Source organism: Anabrus simplex, chromosome 2 (assembly GCF_040414725.1).
Source record: "Anabrus simplex isolate iqAnaSimp1 chromosome 2, ASM4041472v1, whole genome shotgun sequence".
Classification (NCBI taxonomy): Eukaryota; Metazoa; Arthropoda; class Insecta; order Orthoptera; family Tettigoniidae; genus Anabrus; species Anabrus simplex.
This window is the reverse complement of record NC_090266.1, coordinates 998,228,802-998,251,660: the sequence shown is the minus strand read 5'-3', so window position 1 is coordinate 998,251,660 and position 22,859 is coordinate 998,228,802. Positions and strand designations below refer to the sequence as shown.

General features: G+C 40.2%; 1 protein-coding gene across 1 annotated transcript in view; it reads right to left on the bottom strand.

The window, feature by feature from the left end:
• Positions 1 to 491: 491 nt before the first annotated feature.
• Hml (Hemolectin) overlaps positions 492 to 22,859 on the bottom strand; it is a 586,263-nt gene continuing 563,895 nt past the window's right edge. Inside the window, exon 78 of the mRNA XM_068226073.1 lies at positions 492 to 874. Within this exon, the coding sequence (XP_068082174.1) occupies positions 678 to 874 (197 nt within the window). The 3' untranslated portion in view covers positions 492 to 677. The remainder of the gene's footprint in view (positions 875 to 22,859) is intronic.

Genomic DNA, 22,859 nt, shown 5'->3' with positions numbered 1-22,859 from the left:
ACAGTATATGTAGGCCTATACTTTGCAGGTTGACTGGATTTGCATTCGTTGTCATGTTTATTAGTATCTGAAAATGAATAAAATTAGAATGTCATCATTATCATATCATGTTCTTCTATGGTCTGTCATATATTTGCTCTTGGAAGATGGAGTTGAGTAACAATTTGCGCAACGTAGTTTGTTAGAGAATGATCTCCTGTGCTGTAAGTTGCGGGATTATATACATGATATAGGTGTTTTATGTTAGTGTACACAGGATCGAGGAAAGGCTGTAATAAGAACGTACGAAGAAAGGAAATAATGGAAAAGGATTTTTTCCAACCCGTAAGCAGTCTTTAACTGTTCAAATTAAATCCCTATCAAGGCCATTTTAGATATTGGTACATGAAATCATTACGGTACTTAATTTTAGTGCAGATGAATGATTTATAAACACTCGGGATAAGTTCAAGGTTGGATTGTACAACAACTGATTTTAAGGAATAACATAATTAAATGTGAATTCGCCTTTAATGCTCTTTCCTTAAATACAGATACAATACCAGTTTTAAATTTCACGATAGATAGAAGTAAAAATGATATGAACAATTGAGCACTATTCTGAGAGTTATATTACATCAGGAATCATATTTACATTTCATGAGATATTTAACAGTTTGTTTTACCCCTTGGCAGCTCTATGAAGTTGTTGATTTAGATGATATGGACTTCATTCCAGGTCGTGATGCTTCACCACATGCATGACAGCTGCAGATAGTGGGAACAGGAACTTGGGTTCTGTATACATGTTTATCGGGACACGTCATTGTGACACTGATATGTGTATACTTTGTAGGCTGACAGCACTTGCATTCGTTGTCATGTTTGTTAGTATCTGAAAATGAAACATAAAGTCAGAATAATTGTCATAATTAACATATCAAGGTTTTCTTGTGGTCTATAATATATTTGTTACCGGAAGATGGAATTGAATAACCATTAGCGTAACGTAGTTTTAGACAATCATGTCGTGCGCTCTAAGTTGCGGGATCAATTCCTAATGCAGTAGGTTCCTGTGTACTTGAGAAATCTGTATCAGTACAATAACAAGCACATTAAAGAACCATATTTTAAGCACATAGCATATAAACAGATATACAGAGAGATTCAAAAGTTTGCGCAGAAATTGAAGTACAAAAAATACAACAACTTTCGAATAAGAGCACATAGTCTAGGGCCAAACCCTGCATCAGATCAAGTTTTGGAAGGTCAGGAACGACATAAGAGATTTACTTTTCCAAAATGCTCTACAGTCCTATGCAATTCAGAACTGGCAAACAATAAAGTGTTAGTCGTTTTTACACACTGTGAAGTTCACAAAAACTGTTCTAACTGTTGTTCATCACATTCAATGCAAACATTACATCGGCGTAGTAAACTCTGGTGCTATCTACTGTATACTGTACATCACATATCGCACGAATCTCGTCAGATTTTGCAAACGCGTTTTTCTGCATTGGCCACTGATGTCACGTACGCAAAGTTTTGGTATTACCACAAGAAGAAATTCAGAGGCTTCAAATCAAGGCTGGCCATGTCTTCGACCTCCTCTTTAGATCCAACGCCCGGGATATGTGCATTATTTTATCTTACTTACTGCACGAATAATGTGTGCCGGTGTTCCATTTAATTGCATTCAGATCTGAGTATGGAAGGTCTGGCTAATTCTATAACAGTTATGGCAAATCATCTTCAATGAGGTAAGGTACGCCATCCTATTCAAACATGGTGAAAGGAAGAGATTGTCCATAATAATGGCCCATATATTAACTGCGAGCGTGTGTTGGTTGTCGTGTTCGAATACGTAGTGATAGTTCCTCGCCGGGATATGGTTATTACGACTATTAAAGGAACCATCTCTGCTGAACTCTGCGTCATCTATGAACGACACATAACTTAGAAAACTGGGCTCAGTGGCACAACTGTCTATCAGGCATCAGCGAAATTGCACTCGTTCTGGGAAATCCTCCTCATTCAAATAGTTAAATCGGTGGCGATGATAGGGATGCAGCTGATTGCCATTTAAGAGATGCTGCATACTACTTTGAGAAATTTCCAAGTTACATGCTGGTAGATTGTCCTTCTTCCATATAAACAAATACCTCGTCTTCTGTAACAGATGTTCGAGCGCGACGTGGACAGTCCACATGGTGCACAGTGCACAACAAATCTGTCTTTCGGAGCCGGCGGTGAATGGTTTGGAATGTCTTGTCGTATATTGTTCGGGGTACAGGCGTTCAATTTTGTGTGGATTACCAGCGGCTCTGCCGTGGATGAAATGCACACCTTGGAGTTCTGAAAACGTTTACCCGTGTTTAGCCTGCGTCCCCTCACGGATGTCACACTGACAATAGTTACCTTCCACGGAATACCGTTGTGTGAACTACCAGTAACAGTACCGTATCACACTACAAACAGCAATCTGGTCGCTGAGAGAACAAATGACAACCAGATGTACCCAGCGCATGCGTCTCTTGTACTATGTTCGGTGTGACAACAGACTGCTCGTCTTCATCGAACGCAGAGCCCTATGACACCGTATGCTTACCCCCGTCACCGCCTTCATTGAATGTGGTGGGCGATAGTTCGAATATTCTACGTCCGGTGTGTAAGTAAAGTGTACACAAAAGCGAATATGATCACTTCACTGACTGTCAGTTGCACATTGTTTACGAATGTAGAGCATTTTGGAAAATAATTAAAATCATTATGCGGTTTCTCATATTCTCAGGCTTGTCCTGCCTCAGGACATTCCTATTCGACCCCTCTAAGGGCTGCTCCAGTTTCTTTGCAACCTGTGAAATCACTGACTAGAATATGCAGAAGAGGTAGAATTTCAAAAGATTTGATGTTCAACATGAAATTTTCCCTATTCCTTTTTACTCCACGAATATCATTAGTAATTTGTCCACTTCCTTGGCTGAAAGGTCAGCGAAACAGCCGTCGGCTCATAGGGTCCTAAGCTCGATTTCTCGTCCGGTCCTGGGATTATAATCGTGAATGTTTAATTCCTTTGGCCCGAGGACTGGGTATTTGTGCTGTCCCTAATATTCCTGCAACTCACAAACACACCACACGCAACACAATTATCCACCACACAACATTCCGTTTCCTACACATAGTAGACGTCACCCACCCTCGTCGTAGAGTATCCCTAGAAAGGGTTTATTCGGCTTAATAGCCACATGGAAATATCTTATTGCTATTATTATTATTATTATTATTATTATTATTATTATTATTATTATTATTATTATTATTATTATTATTATTATCAGTAGTAGTAGTGATTTAATGACTTTATAGCTTCGCCCTCCTATAGGTAGGGTAAGTTTTTTAGAAATTAAAAAATTACAATCCATTTTTAGACAGGCGGTAATTTGTACATCAAAATCTCGCATCCTATTACATCTCTGGAATAAAGAAAAGTTGTACACGATTTATATAAAGAATATTAGCTAAATCAATTAGATGCCAAACTAGTGGAGGTGAATTCTGGCTCAAGGCATCTGCTCTATGGAATTTTAATTTAGATGAGAGTCAATTAGTGACACATTCTGTGAGCTATGGGTTAACTGCTATGCCTATCTACTGTTTATTACGTGTTATTTTAATTTTTGTCAGTGTTCCCCTTTCTGCATACCACATTTTAAGCTTTAAAATTAGCATTTTATGTTTTAAAATACCAAGAACATGCATGCCAATTGCTGCGTAGTTGTACTGAATAAGCAATAACTAGAATCACTTGGGAGGAAGAACAACTTAAATTTATTGAAATACTGCATGGAAGAGACATATGAAATCTGTAAATCTCTTGAAAATGTTAGCCTCTTTGTAAATGTCTGGCACTAATACAGCAGAATCGACCATGCATTGAATGAACAGATATATTTGCTCATTCCTCATGTAATGAAAAATTAGGGAATAGAGGCAGGTCTTATAACACTTAAATGCAGTGTTGGATTTACAAACGAACCAGCTGGGCCGGCGCCGAGGGCGATATATTTTGGGGGCCGCAAAAGTTAGCCAACACGTAATGATTTATTAATGTCCTTCTGTAAAGTAATATTATTGTACTGATAATTAGTATATACTTTTAATTGATTTAAATAGTTGCTACAAATATAAATAAATAATAAAAACAATAATTTTCACTATCACCTTATTAAATTACATACATCTTAAAACTGAGTTTGAAGCTTGAGTGTAAATTACCGCAGTATTTATGCCCGTTGAGTTGTTTTGTGTATCCACTACAGAACTCGTCGTATTAACATATAGGCTACAATCGATGTCACGATGCTCACCATCACTGCTTTCAAGTGACTACACTATTGTAATACACAAGCACTATTCCTACTCTAATCTCATATAAATCCTGGAATATCTCTCCAAGTCAACAAATTAATCGAATATTCAAGTAACACAGTAATTATTGATGGTATTATGTTGACTAATCATATATCATTACACCGATAAGTAAAAGAAAATGATTTTTGGAACTGAACTTTTCAAATTAACGATCAACTACACTTCATATTTAAATATAGCGTTTTAATTTTATCCCGTAGACTTCACTTTTATTACAATGGAGAAGGAGCCGAAATAGGCTGAACAAAGGGTACCAACTACAGAAAATTCAGGCCTGCGTAAAATATACTGTGTGATTTATGAGCAAGCAGAAATGTACGTTCGAAGACAAGGCGAACTAAATTTCTCAAACAAAGAGGTGTACATCGACTTTTTCCTTACCATTAGTCAAACTATGAATTCTGCTTTAGCCGATCATTCGAAGTATGCTACAGCCTTCAAAGACACGTCTACTGAAATTCAGAACAATTTAGTTGAAGATGAAGGAACAATATTCTGCACGTGGTGCTCATAAAACCAGATGATCCCTATAGAGAAACATAAGTGTCAAATTGTAAAAGTGATCACGATTAATCGTAGTTAAATATGAACGTGATAGAAAGGATGGTAGTGAAAGTAGGACTGTTAATCAATATATTATGGTCGATAAGAGAGGTATGGGGTACATAAAAGAAAGTAATTATGATCAGTGGATAATGGTAAATAAAAATATAAAAAAGGGTTTAAAAGGGTTTAAAACAATAGTTGAGGAGTGTGAAAACAGCTAGGTCTATGGATTTTTGAAGGCGTGGAAATAAATATTTTAATAAGGAGGTGCATGTTACAAAGAAATAGAGTTTAGAATGGTCGCGAGAAAGGAGGAATTGAAAGAAATTATAAGGAAATTGAGTTTAGCAAATACGAAAGCTGAGGGTAACATGATGTTGAGCATAGCTGGCAGTAATATGAATTTTAGTGGACAATTGAAGGGCGTGTATCAGTAATTTATGGCAGCAACAGGACCTAGGCAGGACATTTCAACAATAAATTCAAAAATTAATACTAAGTGATTTGATAGGCGGCAGTTCGGGTTCACGGAGGGTGATTCCAGTGAGGTTCTTCTTGCAGGATTACAGCAAGGTATAGCAGATAGTTGAGATTCAGGAGATGAAATGAACTGTGTTGCTATTGACCTATCAAAGACTAGTGATAGCGTACAGATTATATCATGGGAGACTACTGATGAAAATTAGGAATTTTTTGCTTACTGTAGCAAAGGAGTGATTGAAGGAGTGGCTAAATTTCTAAAAAATAGAAGTGAATTGATGTAGGCGAAATATTATTTGATTATGTAGTGATTAAGATGGACACCTGCAGGATAATATTACGGACCTTTATGTTTTCTTCACAGGCCTCAATTTCGGCTGAGCCGACAATTTTAACTGCGAGTATGTTTGTGCCTCTCTCAATACACTTCTACACAACACACCGCGCTACTAGCCACCACAGAAACACGTACATAGGGTGGGTATCGGAAATGACATCCGGCCTTAAAACTGGACAAAATCCATAACAAGTGTAACCCCAATAAATTGGGAAGAAGCGCAGGAAAAGAAATTAGTGAACTGGCAAATGAAGCTATGTGCGTATTTATGTTCCTCTTACTGCACTGCATGGGATCTATTTATTCATATCATCAGGGTCATAGGAGATTTTAACTCTGTAGAATAGCGAAGCTTCGATCCAGTAGCAGTAATGCCTTCTTCTTCTTCTTATTATTATTATTACTGTACCGGGGTACACCTTCTCCGGCTATTTAAAATGCGTGCCTCCTCCACTACGTCCACCTTTGACAGTGACCAAGAACTTTTAAGTCTTTCTAAAAGTTTCTTCCCCGATGGTTGGATAACTATGTCATCTATTTTCTAGTGAAATCTAGTGCGCTAAGCCCAAATTAATTCAAGAAGATATTTAATTTATAGTGGTTGGTAAACCTTCCTTCTGGTTATTGTTTTTGATGTGCCGAAGTTTTTCACACTTCACATGGTTCCTCATCTAATGCAATCTCCCTATCACATGCCTGTAACTAAGTTCGCTAGTAAATCAAACCCGGGGAAGTATATGGAAATTTAGTCTATCAGCGCTCTCGATTTTAATTTAATCTATAACTTTCCCCTCCGGAGCTATTTAAGGAGAGCACTTTAGGGCCGTCTCGTCTGATTTGCTCCGGTTATTGAGAGTGCGACTTGACGGAGAATAGAGGGGGCCAGGAGGCAGGGCGCGGCCGGCTTGAAGAAGATTCAGCGCTAACAGGTAATGGCAGAATTGACCTAAACCTGTGACTGAGTCGGCGTGTTTTTCGAGGGGAAGATTTCAGTAGTTTTCCTTGCAATCTAATATGTGATGTTTTCTTTTCTTTGGGCTGAAATGCAACACCTTCTGCGTAGTCTTCGGACTCGATTTATATTCTCTACTGGGAAAATATTTAGTATAAGGGAGCACGTGTGGTGACCCTCGGCAGTCTCGCCTTTTACTTTTGAGTTGGGTGACTTAAGTTTTCAACCTTTGAGGTTTGGAAATTTCCCCCCTGAAATCACACTTTTTAGCATGGGACTAGCCTCTGTGTCATCGGTATTAAGCTCACTTAGGTCTTGTCTTTCCCTGGACATTCTTCTATGGTGTGCTGGTGTTTCGTCTCCTTGTATTTCGTTAATGGCCTGTTTTGCGTAACCTTTTATTTTCCTTCTTAAAGCCTTGTAGAATGGGTAATTATATCCCTGTATATTCTTGATGGGTTTTTGATTAATAGTGTCTACGTTAAATTTCCCTTGGGGAATAGTACTTTACCCGGTTGTGAAACCTTGTAATTGATAAGCCCACCATGGGCAACCTACTTATGAACAATACGAAGTGGGGTCACCCTAGGGGTTTCCAGTGTAATTGAAATTGTAAATAGCAACTGATTGTCTGATTGAGGCTAGCCTCTACTGTATGTATTTTGGAGCTCAGACTCTATGATATTGTACCTGCCAGGAGTAGCTTAACGTCTGAGAATTTCTTCCATTTAATCTTGTACCTGATTAGGCACTTCTACGTCCAATATTTAATGTGAATATCATAAGTAACATTTCAGATTTTCTTGTTATGTCATTGAATTACGCTATCTGAATTTTAAGAGAGGAAAGAAAATGAATTTAAATTTTTTTTAAAGTTTTGCCCCTGTACAGCCATTCAGCCCAAGAGACTGCTTACCTCTGCGTTCCATGATAAATCCCAGTATCAAGTGGTAACATAGCGTGGTTGAATAAGTCTAGACAAAATACACTTTTGACTATTTCTCAATAAATTTGGTATTTCTACACTGGAAATTTTTCAGTTTTCTAAATTTTCTAAATTATGTCAAAGTTAATATTCATTATGTCTGGCCCCAGAGACGTTCTTGTTCCTTGGTATTTACGGGAGGAGGAGCTATTTTACGAGCTGGCAATTAGAAAGGTTCCGTCCGGTGGCACGTTTGCAAAAGACGCATCACGATTGAAGGATTCATTATAATTACCAGGGTTAGGATTTTTAGGTGCGTACCTTTTCTGTTACGGTAAATTAAAGCTGTTCGGAAAGAAATCAAAGTGTGAAATTTTGTTTCTAGTTGCGAAAAGAGGCATCCCTAATACACCTTTTTCCCTTTTTTGGACCTTTATCATTTTTTCCTCCAACCACGCCCATAATCCCCTTTCCCCCTTTTGTCTTTTAAGTTTAACTCAAGTTTGTTCTATAAGATTACTAATTAATATAAAATATTTAACTTTCAATTAACGTCTCCTCAGCTTGCTGTGTACGTGTGAATAGTAAGCCTACCTCTTTCAGTAAACACCACGCGGGTTTTGAAAGCACACCTGCAAGAATGGAAAATAATCCTGCGTTCGACAAAACACCGTTCTCTCGCTTTACCGCTATAATTTAGCCCGCAATAATGCAATTGGCAATGAGTGATTCTATCCCACCAGAATCAGTAGCCTGCTGTTCGTGAATGTGAGTTTGTTACTGTGAGACGTCATCTGTTCGCATGGAGGCGGAAACTGGTGACGCAGAAATGTCAGCAACCGCACCCGTGTAGTTCCGAGAATTAAGATTGAGTTCTGCTCGAAGCTACTAGAAATCGCTGAGACTGCAGTTCCAGCATGAATGAGAACATTCTGGTAACTGTCGCGGTGTTATAAGAGAGTGTGGACAGCAAGTGAGCGAGTGAGCGCAAGAGTGAGTTGTGTGATAGTCGCATTGAGTTAGCAATGCTAGCGCTTTGTTACATTACTAAACGAGTGTACAATTAAATTTTACCATGCCAAAGGTAACCAGTGCCCGATTTATTGCTCTGGCTTAGGAATTCAAACAAGATTTCATAGACGGGGAACTGTTATGCGATGAACTATGTGTGATTCAAAATTTTTGTTAGATCAAAAATACCAGCGCATCAAACAACACATTTCCACTCTAAACATCAAATGAATACGACTCTTCAAGCAAACAGATCGCGGCAACCTCTATTACGAAATGCGTTTCAACAGAGTTCTTCAAAAAGCCAAAATTTGGAAGAATTAAACATTGATTTGTGTGCAGTTCTTACAAAAGTAGGAATTTCACTCAATAAGGTGAACCATCCAGCCTTCAAGGGATTTCTTGAAAAATACTCAGTGATTTCAATGCCCTATGAGACTACTTTAATAAAAAACTATACGGAGCCTGTTTACCAAGAAGCCGTACAAAAATTCAAGAAGAAAGTGTCTGATTGCGATGTGGGAATCATTGTGGATGAAACCATAGACTCAGTAGAACGATATGTTTTGAACATTTTAGTTTTTCCCTTGCAGAGGAGAACGTTAAGCCCATGTTGTTAAAATGTATGAGCTGCAGAAAGCCAATGCCAGTACAGTAATGCAATCAATTATGGACTTCTGCCAATAACTCTGGCCTACTGGTATCGAGTTTGAAAACTTCTTCTTGTGGTTACGGACCAAGCTCCATACATAGTTTCAGCTGTTGACCAATTGATACCTTCATTTCCTTAGTTGAAGCATGGGACATTATTGCTGCATGCCCTTCACAGGGTTTGTAAATCCACAAGGAATGAATACGACATCGCAAATCAATTCATCTCTGCCCTGAAGAAGATTCTACTGAAAGTTCCGAGTCGTGTTGTTGCCTACAGGGAAACCACTGGCCTGCCCTTTCCAAATTTCCCGGTCATTACTCTCTGGGGATCGTGGATTGAGTGTGTTGCTATGGTGTGTGAGAATTTTGCCAAAATTAGACAGTTTGTGCTTTATTTCGATCCAGCCAGCGCAGGTGCAATTTCCAAGGCACAGCAACTTCTGTTACCGGAGGAAATACATAATTTGCGGGCAGAAATACATTGTGTCCATAGTTACAAGTAACAGACTGCAGTTATTAAACGATTCGAAGAACAAGCTCTGGAAAAGAAAAAAAAAGGGATATTTATCCTTCCGTGAGGGAGCCGTTAGATGGCTTTGCCAAAGACAAACTTGAGTCTAGTCTTCAGAAGAATCCAGACATTGAGGATTTCGCCACACCTGTAGAGTTGCCATTCGAGTGAATACAAGGTTTGCCCCACTGGTTTCTGTGGATGTCGAAAGAAGCTTTAGCATCTACAAAGACATTCTATCTCCTAATAGAAACAGATTCACTTTCAAAAATGTACAGGTGCTTAATGTCTTGTAGTACAACAACTTCATGATTTTTTCTTGCTTTGATGAGTGATAATTTGATGTACTTGTTTGTAATTCAATAAACTAGAATAGAGGAAAGAGAAATCGTTGAATTAGTTGAATAAAACAGCACGTTTTTGTCTCTTTTCTTTACATTATTTGAGCACCTTTTCCCCTCCTTTTTCATCTGAAATTTGCATCTAAAAACCCTAACCCTGATAATTACCTATTTCTACTCCTGTTTATGGTGAGAAGGAATTTGGTGAGTCAGTAGCGTAGCCAAGATTTCAGTTGGGGGGGGGGCGGGGGCATTCAGAATTTTATTTTGGTAGGTGTCCAAACTTGAGTTTAGGTGGTATAGAATACCTAAAAAGGAAATGAGTGTCCTTGGATCCAAGTAAGAGTGGTGGATTCGTGCGGATTCCGGAAGCTAATAGTATTCTTCTTCTTCTTTTCCCACATGTGGGGTCGCGGGTGCGAACTGTGTCCCAAATGTTTATTTGAGCCTGTTTTACGGTCGGATGCCCTTCCCGACGCAACCCTATATGTAGGGATGTAATCACTATTGTGTGTTTCTTTGGTGGTTGGTAGTGTAGTATGTTAACTGAATATCAAGAGGAAAGTGGTGGGACAAACACCCAGTCCCCGAGTCCGAAGAATTATTCAAGCGCGATTAAAATCCACGACCCGGCCGGAATCGAACCGGGGACTGCCTGAACCGAAGGTCTCAACACTATCATTCAGCCAATGAGTCGGACTCCAGAAGCTAATAGTAATATACATTATATATAAAATGCTTAAAAAAATACATTCGTTAAAACTCCTGGGGTGTCTCAACTCCTTGGACAACAACGCACCCCACTCACACCCCCGCCAACCTCTGTTACTCCCATCTCAACATAACTGCAGCATTTCATATATTCCGAGTACAAGAGAAATGAATGCAAGGATAAACAGTTTGAGTAAAGATTAAATATTCTGGTTTAGAATAAATACTACCGAGCTCGATAGCTGCAGTCGCTTAATTGCGGCCAGTATCCAGTATTCGGGAGATCGTGGGTTCGAACCCCACTGTCGGCAGCCCTGAAGATGGTTTTCCGTGGTTTCCCATTTTCACACCAGGCAAATGCTGGGGCTGCACCTTAATTAAGGCCACGGCCGCTTCCTCCCCGCTCCTAGCCCTTCCCTGTCCCATCGTCGCCATAAGACCTATCTGTGTCGGTGCGACGTAAAGCAAATAAAAAAAAAAAGAATAAATACTGTAATTTTATTATAATAAAGGTCACGTGATAAGCTATAAAGAAAAGAAGTGACATTTTATACAATCAATGTAGCAAAGAAACACACATACACGCGTCGAATAAAGGTTTCTCGCCCTTCTAGTGCATGGCTAGATGATGAAACCAAGAGAATGATGGCCCACTGTGACTCGTTATTTCGACATCACAAACAAACTCTAGATGACACAGGCTTAGAATCTTACCGCATCTAAGAAATCGCACAACGTAGTTAATCAGAAATAAAAAATGTACAAAATTCCGGAATTTGGCTAACAACTTAAATTCTAATCGCGCATTGGACCAATTTAGAGCCCTGGGAATAGTAAAACATAACAGAGGCAGAGAACTCCTGACACTCTACTTGACGAACTGAACTATTATTTTAGTAGAATAAATATTCAACCCACCCCAATTAACTGCACCGACTCATCGCCCTCCCCTCCAGCCAATCCACCATTCACATTTCACAGTGTCACAGAAAATCAGGTTAAAAGGCTTTGTACTCGATTAAAACAAAGGCTACAGGTGTAGATGATATTACTTCTATACGAAACATTATGGTTGTTGTCCTACCTATACTGATGCACATACTGAACTACTGTTTACCAAACGGAACTTTCCCTACTTTCTGGAAAACATCCAATATTATACCGGTACCTAAGAGTTTAGACCCACAATCACCGTCTGAATATCGTCCTGTGTCCATACTCCCTGCGCTTTCTAAAGCCTTTGAACATTTAGTATAAGAGGAAGTTCTGGAGTACCTAAATAAAAATGCTCTTTTGGACCCTTTGCAATCTGGATTTAAGAAGGATCACAGTACCGCGACAGCACTTTTGAAGGTTACTGAAGATATTAGAAACGCTACGGACAAACGACTGCTCACTATAATTATCCTTCTTGACTTCAGTAGCGCCTTTGACACTATATAAATTCCGACTACGATAAAGAGAATGGACCTGGCTGCGCTTAGGTTTATAAATTCTTATATGAGTAACCGTCAACAGCGTGTAACAGTAAACGACAAGACCTCTAAAAAGAAAATGAAATTGGTGCCCCACAGGGCAGTATTCTAGGACCCTTACTTTTCTGTATCTATATCAATGACCCACCATCTGTGACAAGAAATAACACACACCACCTCTAAGCTGACAATCTTCAAATATATCGACGCTGCAAGATAAGATATTAACAATGACCTCCGACAACTCAGTATATATGCACAACGAAATTCTCTTGTACTAAACTCCACAAAATCTCAGGCAATTATAATTGGATCACGAAAATTACTGAGCTGCTCAAACAATGTCGTAATCCCGTCTATTCTACTGAATGGTAACATTATTCCCTACAGTAAAACGGTTAGTATTCTCGGCGTAATTATGAATGAAACACTTCATTGTTCGAATCTCACGAAAGAAATACGTGAAAAGATTTTTGGAGTGCTCCACCCCCTTAAACGGCAGAGGGATGTATTTCCATTTGAGCTAAAGGCCAGACTAATACAGACTATCATTCTCTCTATTCTTGATTATTGTGACGTTGTTTTAGTTGACATGACGAGAGAAGAAACAATTAAACTTCAACGAGAACTAAATTCCTGCCTGCGATTTAATTACAATATCGAGTACGATGTTCATACCACCCCATACTATCAGGCTGTGTCATGGCTGAAGCCTGATAAACGTCGGCAGCTACACATTTTATGGATGGTGTTTAGAGTGTTAGCTGAAAGTCAGCCACTGCATAATTCTTCTAAAATCAACTTTTTATCATCATTTCAGAACTTACACGTTCTAGATCCTTTCTTTCTAATCCACTGCACCGCACAAATAAAATTAATAGATCATTTGTGGTGACCGGCGCCAGATTATGAAACTCTCTGCCAGCTCAGGTCAGAGAAACTAACTTAAGTTAATGAGACTACCTGCTGAGGACAGCTGACTGAATGATTGAAGTATGAATGTGTGCGTGCCTGAGGATTAGCTAGTTTAACAGTTTTTAATATGAATTAGTTTTAATATTAATTTAGTTAGCAATTTATTTAAATATATTTTCAATTCTATTAATTTATGTAGTATTAACTATTTTAAGTAACTCAGTATTTTATTTAAGATTTTGATTAGTATGTGCTTCAGTGTAGGAGAGGGACTCTAGCCCTAACTTCGCCACTGTAAAAAAGACACTAATAAATAAATAAAAAATAAAAATAAATAAATTAATAAATAAATAAATAAATAAATAAATAAATAAAGTTAAATATAGAATGCAAGGGGTATAGATATTTTGTTAGTTGGGAAAGAAAAATACACGTCACAACATATGCTAGGTAGAGTTTACATTGTCCTATTAGTTTCTCTCGCGGTTAGGGCCGCGCAGCTGTGAGCTTGCATCCGGGAGATAGTGGATTCGAACCCCACTGTCGGCAGCATTGAAAATGGTTTCCCGTGGTTTCCCATTTTCACACCAAGCAAATGCTGGGGCTGTACCCTAATTAAGGACACGGCCGATTCCTTCGCGCTCCTAGGCCTTTCCTATCCCAGCGTCGTCATAAAACCTATTTGTGTCGGTGCGACGTAAAGCAAATTGTTAATTAGTTTCCCTCGCAAGCCTGGGATACAGAATATAGTACTATAAAGTTACAGTTTTGATGATGATGATGCTTGTTGTGTTAAGGGCCTAACATCGAAGGTCATCGGCCCCAAGTTACAGTTTTATGACGTTAATATTCGTATCTATAATTATTATTAACGTGCCAGAAACTAACGACATGGAGCTGTTGCCATTTCAACACCGTTTTAAGGGCCACCGACCGAAGCTGGGATTTGAACCTGAGAACTCGGACTCAGAAGGACAGCGACTCAACCAAATGAGTCACATGAAAAGGAGGCTTTTGTGATGATTGTTACAAATAGATGCAGTTAGTATTTTTTACAATGGTTTTATGAGGAGCATTTATTAAGTCGTACGTTTTCCAACTGTCCTAAATGCACGAAACCGGACGGAACAACTAGCTGGAAGCTAAAGAGCCTTGCAGGGGTGTCGCTTCCTACTCTGGTAACTTTTCCAAACTAAACTTAATGGCGTAACAGCCCCGAAGGGCCATCGCCTACCAAGCGACCGCTGTTCAGCCCGAAGGCCTGCAGATCAGGAGGTGTCGCGTTGTCAGCACGACGAATCATCTCCGCCGTTATTCTTGGCTTTCTAGACCGGGGCGGATATCTCACCGTCAGATAGCCTCTCGTTTATAAGAACGTGGGAAGAGTGTACCACGAACCACCCCTCAGATCGAGGTAAAAATCCCTGACCTGGCCGAGAATCGAACCCGGGGCCTCCAGTAGGAGGCAGGCACGCCACCCCCACACCGCGGGGCCACCTGGTTACTTTTGGGTCTCCTTATTTTAGAATTTGACTTAAGGCATCCTGCATTCGTTTCCCGGCACTAACAGAGTTAAGAAAGGCATGGGATGGAGAAGATACAGCCTTGTTTGTGGGTGCAGTAGAATCTCCCATAATCTAAATATCTACGACTTAGAAGGTAGTCACCTTCACGGGGCGTAGTACAAAAGTGGTTCCTTTTTAAGAAGACAAAATAAATGAAGATATTATCAATTTTACGAATAGTTTCAATAATGCAGCCGGTTTATGTTAAGAGTACAGAAGCCATGATTGTACATGGCAACAATCAAAACCATCAATATCTACTGAAGATCCGTCACCGCACTCGGTAGGACCGACTTTCGTTTCATATCCACCCGGCTAGTTGGCCGTGCAGTTAGGGGCGCACAGCTGTGTGCTTGCATCCGGGAGATTGTGGGCTCGATCCCCACTGCCGGAAAGATGGTTTTCCGTGGATTTCTATTTTCACACCAGACAAATGCTGGGGCTGTACCTTAATAAAGGCCATGGCCATTTCCTTCCCACTCCTAGCCCTTTCCTTTCCCATCGTCGCCATAAGACGTACGGTGCGTCGTAAAGCGAATTCTAAATAAAAAATAAATACAAATCTTTCCACAACCCCTTCCAAGGAAAAGATGTATCCACGCTACTGGCCTGGACTTATACCCCACCCATTGAAATTATTTTGTGGGTACGCCACTGCATCCACTCACCATTTAAGGTACAAGGTAAGCCCGAAGAATGGTTGGATACTTAAAATACAACACCATAAATGATTCGGTTATGGCTCAAACTTACTAAAGAAAGGTAAGTGACGAATCAATAAAACGTGACTCCCCATTTTAAAAATGTTTTATACATCGACTGCTATTCAAGCTTCGGCCGTCTTGATGAGAAGATAGAACTATTTCAACTGAGTTATCACGTCCGCTAATTACAAATTAGTTACCCGCATTTTTGATGGTGCCATTTGAGGTTCCAATCAGTCCCCGGGCATTTGACAAAATATATAGGTCTACCTATAGGCCTTAGGCACGCATCCGCTTGCTTACTGTTAGAATAAAATAACCGTTTTCATAACTTACCGAGGATGCACATAGTTTTGGCTTCAAAAAAGTTACTTATATGGCACAAAATGAGGAACTAACGCGCAACTCACGATCCTGTCACAGTCTTCCCAACGCTGCAACTTAAACACAGCACATATCTCAACCACGGTACAACCCCAGGATCGCTAGGGCATTGTTGTTTCCTGGAACCGATGTGCAAAAGCTGACACGATATTGTAAGCTTGCAACTGTTCTGTACGTGACCTCCGTTATCTCGGTGGTCATGTTCCGGCCCCCTACTGAGTAATCCCTTGCTAATTGCAAATTGCCCTTTTCATCATCTCTTGACATTTGTCAACACCCGGTTACGTCCCCAATACTGAGGCCTGTACAGGGAAATATCCCCGCGCATCACAATCCTAAGTGTTTTCCTTTCATTCAAGCAGTACAGATATATAGAGTTATGTATGGCCTATTGAGCCTTCCTAGTAGATTCTTTGTCGCTACGTTAATTTAATATTTCGGCGTGTTTAAGTTGTTCGTACCGTACGTATAACAACGGCTGATAATGGCTCTAGTTCCAGGAAATACTTTTTTTTTGGGGAGGCCCCCCTGCCCCCCCTTGGCTACGCCAGTGTGGTAAGTCATTATCCATGATCACCATTAAGATTGCTGATCTTGCTTCTGTTGGCATTTTTTTGAAGGAGGTGAACCCATCGATAACCAAATTAAACATGTTCAGGCCAGGCTGTTTAATTTTTTTTAACAGAGTGGGGGATCTCTTGTCTCTTAAGCACAGTGAAGTACATTCTAGTAAGGCTAATTCATTATGTCAACGTATTTTTGATTTGTCTAATTAGGTGATCCAATTTTTGTCTGGGTTTGTTAGTGGAAAGGGTGATTATGTTGCCCCATGAACTATCAATGTGGACGAGGACCATAATAAGTCTACGGATAGTGGGGAATATATTGAACCACAGCATGTGTCTGCCCCATCTGAACAGATAGCCAATACCGTTGGAAACCCATAACAACTTCCCCCGTTTATCATTAGCAATGCCGCTTTTGAACCACTTAACACTCCGATTGCTTCACGTGTATTATTCCAAGGCTTTATTAGTAATCCACATCTTCCATCCATGTTACTTAAAGGGATTTACAAATTTTTGGTCAACTGCACGAACGACGTCATTTCATTCTCAAGATTTTTAGTAGGATTCCAAGACCATGCTTTGGTGTTTGCTCTCTCACACTCCCAAATTTTGCAAATCATACGCCCTTTCACCTTCGGTGCCTTGTCAGACTAAATTGTTTAAGCAATATCTGAAAGGAGCTCCATTGAGACATTATGCACATCTGTAGGCGAACCTCATTCATTCTAGAGCATTGTCTTAGTTAGTTCAGAAATACTACTTCAGAGTTCCGAGGCTAGAAGAAAATATAGCTGATTTTGTTCAGGACATTAGATTCTGCGCCGGAGTTTATGCCTTGCACTATTCCGAATGTCAGATAATGCAGACCATAATAGAAGGCATTTCTCCAACTTATCGCTCTTAATTGTGCTTTGCTTCCCGTCCTCGAACTTTTAAGGGAACTTGAGACTATGTCTGTTTCTGCGGAGTGAGTGAAATATGCCGACACTCTAAGAATTGTGCGCGATCCACCACCTTCTTCTAATGTTTCTAGGCCATAATCGCGTAGAACATTCTCCGGTCGAAAATGTGATATTTGCGGGTCTGCGGACCACTTACAGAATAAGTGCCCGCTGTTAAATTACAAAGATTCTAAAAATGGATCTTCTGACTTTTCAGGCTGTTTTAAATGTGGGTCTTTTACGCATTTGGCGAAGAAATGTGATTCTCCGACCACTACACACTCTTGCTCAACTTCCACCGATAACAGTAATACAATTTGACTAGACTGTCGCCTGAGCCTCCTTCCCGGGCAGTGTCTCCAGGCTCAGCCAAGATTAATTCAGATTATCCTATTACTTGTGTTGTAGAAGAAACACCGTCTAAGGTTATCGTTGAATGTACTAGGGAATGTTTAAAAATTGCTTCTGTTGCTCCAGAATTTGTTCGATACCTCAAAATTGAAATAAACAATGAACCTGTCACCGCCCTCTTAGATTCCGGAAGTATAGTATCCATTATATGAGGAGATTGCTATTCTATGTTAAAGACCTGCTGTAAATTTCCTGAATATATTTCCTCTAGTGTAAAATGTGTTTCGGCCAATTCTGTGTCGTGTTCTCGTGTTTCGTCACCTCAGAGTGAGATGACTTTAGATGTTAGTCATTTACCTGAGGACCAGGCCACGAATATTCGTACAGTAGATCAACCATTTTCTGACGTATTTTGGGAAAAACTAGGTGTGACCGTCACGATTGAATTCAAGATTGAGGTTACGGATTCGATCCCTGTCAGATTTTGTACTTAGAGATTGTAACCTCCCAAGTTGAAGGCCCTCCAGCAAATCGTGGTTAATATGTTGAGTGATGCTATTATTCGTCCCACTACTTCGGCATATTCGTCACCACTTTTTGCGTCAAAATCACAGAGTAGCTTCAGGCCAGTAGTTGAATATATGGCGATGAATCGTAAGATAGTTCTCCAGTCAGCACCCCTTCCTGGATTACATTAATGCTTTTCTTGGTTTCGAGAGACTAAATTCTTCACGATCTTGGATCTTAATCAATCCTATATTCAGATACCACTTGCGGAGGATCGATTTAACTGCTTTCGCTACCAACTGGAATCTATACGAATACAACCGCGTCCCCTTCGTGCTCCCCACTGGAGCAGCTGTTCTCACTTATGGCTAGATAGTGACTTCTCCGACATTAAATTCGACTACCTTTACCACTATATAAATGATGTCATTTTCTCAGAGATTTTCGAAGGTTATCTAGCTCATCTAGAGGAAGTACTCAAATGTCTTCGAAAAGCAGGCTTGATTGTATAGTTTTCAAAGGTATTGTTTGCTAAACCATCGATGTCTTTCTTGCGGATGTAGTTTCCTCAGGTGGAGTTTCCGTGGATGAGTCTAGAACTCAGGCGATCCGTGATTTTAAGCCTCCTAAAGACTTTAAAGGTGATGCGAGGTTTTTAGGAAGTTTATTTAAATCTTCGCTAACCGGGCGGCAGCCATAAATGATATAAATGATGCCGTTGTTTTCTCAGAGACTTTCGAAGGAATCTAGCTCATCTAGAGAAAGTACTCAAATGTCTTCGAAAAGTACGCTTGACTGTATAGTTTTCGAAGGTATTGTTTGCTAAACCATCGATGTCTTTCTTGCGGATATAGTTTCTCCGATGGAGTTTCCGCGGATTAGTCTAGAACTCAGGCGATCCGTGATTTTAAGCCTCCTGACGATGTTAAAGGTGATGCGAAGTCGGTATGTTAAGCCTTTTTTAGGACGTTCATTTAAAACTTCGCTAACCGTGCGGCACACATAAATCTGCTTTGTAGGAATGGTATCAACTTTGAATGGGGTCCGTCCCAACAAGCCGCTTTTCAGGATCTCAAATTAGCCCTCTGCAATGCTCCTGTTTGGGCTATGTCGGATTTTCCAACAAGTTGATAGTTCAGACCGACGCTTCTTCATCTGTTGTTGCAGCGGTTCCTCTTCTGCAATAATCCGAACTTGGAAGGCGCCCCATTGCCTATGCGGCTCGTACCGCGTCACTTCAAGAGGCTAAATATTCAGTGTATGAATTTGAGTGACTAGCTGTGCTTTTTGCCTTGGAAAAATCCGCACGTAATTTGAGCGCGTCAAATTTGAGCTAGAGACCGACAACCAAGCTGCAAGGTGGGTGCTTGTTAGGCCTCGATGTACTGATCGAATTGTTCGCTGGGCAATTCGAATTCCTGATTTCCAGTTTGATGTGCGATTGATGTGCGACACATTCGATGTCCTGAGAATATGGTCGCGGACGGGTTAAGTATAATTTTTTGTGGGATCCTACTAGTTATTCTGATTCCGAGGAAGAATGATATTGCTAAGTGTCAACGTGAAGATCCTGTGGTTGCTCCCGTCATTGGAACTCTTTCTTCTGGAGAACATGCTGTCCCTTATGTGCGGAGGAATTTGGTCCTATGTAGCCCATCACGGCACGACCTAAATATTTAAATTGTTATTCCATTGATTTTAGTACCGATGATCTTCAAATACTACCATGAGACATTATTAGGTGGGCACCTGGGCATTTCCAAAACCAGAAAAAAAGGAGCTGTTCATATGGAAGGCCATGGATGCAAAAACTAAAAAACTGGTCACAGCATGTAAAACCTGTCTGATAATCAAGCCCTCATTAACTACCAATGTTGTGTTGGTATTATCTCATCAAGCTTCCCCCCCCCCCCCCACCTCATGGAACGACTGTATATATATTTAGTGGGACCCTTCTCTCAATCACAAGGGAATGGCAATAAATTAATCCTTGTGGATGGTTTTACTCGATTTTTATGGTTGTTTCCTACTTTTCCCGCCACTGCACAAACTACTATTTCTTGCCTCAATTCCATATTTGCGACATTTGGACCATGCCAGTATCTCGTTTCTGATAATGCTAAAGCGTTTACTTCCAACCTATTTCGCAAGTTCTGCTTGATATATCCATTTTACATATCACAACTTCTGCCTATTGCCCCCAGTCATCTCTGGCTAAACGGGCCAATCGAAATCTTCGATCAGCACTTATTGCCTTCCACCGCAAAAAACCTTCTCGTCGGGATACATCCTTGCATTATCTATCATTGGGTTTTAATTCCGCCATTCATGTGTCCCACAAGTTCTCACCAATTCACTTATGTTTAAGTTCGTTCCGAACATTCCATTGTCTAATTTGTGGTCTATCAACGAGCTTTTACCGGGGAGAATAGATCCCGAGTATATCCGAGATCTATGGAAGAAAGATAGGTATTACCTTAAAGCTACACATAGGAGAGTAAAAACGAGGTATGACCGTGGACGAAAACCCACCAATTTGAAAGTTGGAGATCAGGTCATGGTAAAAATTTTTGTTCCGTCGGACAAGCTTGCCCCCAGATTTCATGGACTTTGTGCAATTCTGTATTTTTTCACTCCTGTCAACCTTCTGGTGAGTAATTCGGAGACTGAAAGGATTTTTCATGCTCACCTCTTTTAAGTAAAACCTTTATGAAGGTTCCCTTCCATTAGCTTAAATGTTACCTATTTGTTAAACTGCTGGGATTATTCTATTTCTTCCCTTAGGTTATTTTGTAAGTGTAAGTTTAGGTATTATTAGGAAAACTCGTGCCTCCTTATTTTGTGTTAAAATAAAGGTTAGTAGCCCTTCTGCTCTTTGTTTGGTATCAGAAATTATGTATGTGAACTATGAGTAGTATCTATTCATATGGTTATGATGTATCCTAAATTTTAACTTATATTGTTTGTTGTAAAAATTCATTCTGTCAAAATCTTACCTTCTAATATCTCTACGTATTCTGCTATAGCCGCCCCTGCCTCCAAACTTAATAAGAAACTTAGTTTTACGCTTCGTCAGACACGTTCATGTATTTACGTAAACATCATTGTATAACAGTTACTCTGGCCACCAAAATATACCTGCTACAGTGCCAAACCTTACACCTGAGGCCACAGGCAGTCAACCTGGGAGAGATACCGGCGCGGGTTTCGGGCCCGCCTTGCTCCGGCTGTGACTCCAAACTCAACCTCATTTGAGCCTGTCACCGTGGGAAGATGTTGGGACGCAGCACTAATCCTTCCACTCTATCTTTGGGTGTGACCTTGCTCTTGGGTCTTGGCCTCTCTTCAATCCCACTTCAGCTCCCATAATATTGGGAGGATGGCTTCTCGGGGTATCCAAAAGGTCCGAGCATCACATCCGTACATCGGCCGCTGCGGCCGTACCTGTCGTCAACCCTGTGCGCTATAGCACGATCTTGGACTACTTCGGTGTTGTAGCCATCACTAGTCTTCTACAGCAAGCCAAAACAAACAAAAAGAGAGGACTCACAACCAAGATATACACCAGATTGCCGATGTATTTCTGAACTTCAATGTTTCCAAATTTAATTGTGCTTCAAGATTTCAAAACTGTTCATTCTACTGTAAAACTTTATGGGGTGGAGTTCTGTAGCGGGGGGGGGGGGGTACAACTTCCCCACTTATCAACTACGGCCATCTATGGCACTGACCAAGAATTTTGACTTTCTAAAACTTTCTTCTTTTATGGTTAGATGGATCTTCCATCTATTTTCTAGCGATCTCTAATGGACTAAACACGAATAAATTTCTGAATATATTTCATTTGTGTTATTTCGCAAACCTTTTCTTTCTGGTTATTGTTTTTTGATGTGGCTAAGGTGTCAACACTTGATCTGCTCCTCCTCCAAAGTAATTTACCTGTCACATGGCTGTAAACAAGTTCTCCAGCCAATCAAACCCGGCGGAGTGCATGGAAATTTAGTCTATCAGTGCTCTGGATTTTAATTTAATCTGGAACTCTCCCCTACGGAGCTATTTAAGGAGAGCACTTTTGAGCCATCTTGTGTGATTTGCTCTGGTTATTGCGAGTGCGACTTGACGGAAGTAAGAGAGGGCAGGAGGCATGGGGAGTGAGGCTTGAAGAAGATCTAGCGCCAAAAGGTAAAGGCAAAATTGACTTAAACATCTGATTGTGTTGGCTTGTTTTTCCGAGGGGAAGATTTCAGCAGTTTTCTAAATATCTAATATGTAATCTTTTCCTAGGGCTGGAATGTAGAACCTTCTACGCAGTCTTCGGACTCTATTTATATTCCCTACAGGAATTTTTTAAACATAGGAGAGCACGAGTGGTAACACTCAGCACTCTCCCCATCTACTTTTGAGTTGGATGACTAAAGTTTCCAACTTCTAAATTTTGGATATTTACTCGGCCTTTAAACGTTCTTCTTTAAAGCAATTCTAATTCCATGGCAGTACAGCCCTGAATGGCCTTGGCCTACCAGGCGACCGCTGCTCAACCTGGAGGCCTGCAGATTACGAGGAGTCGTGT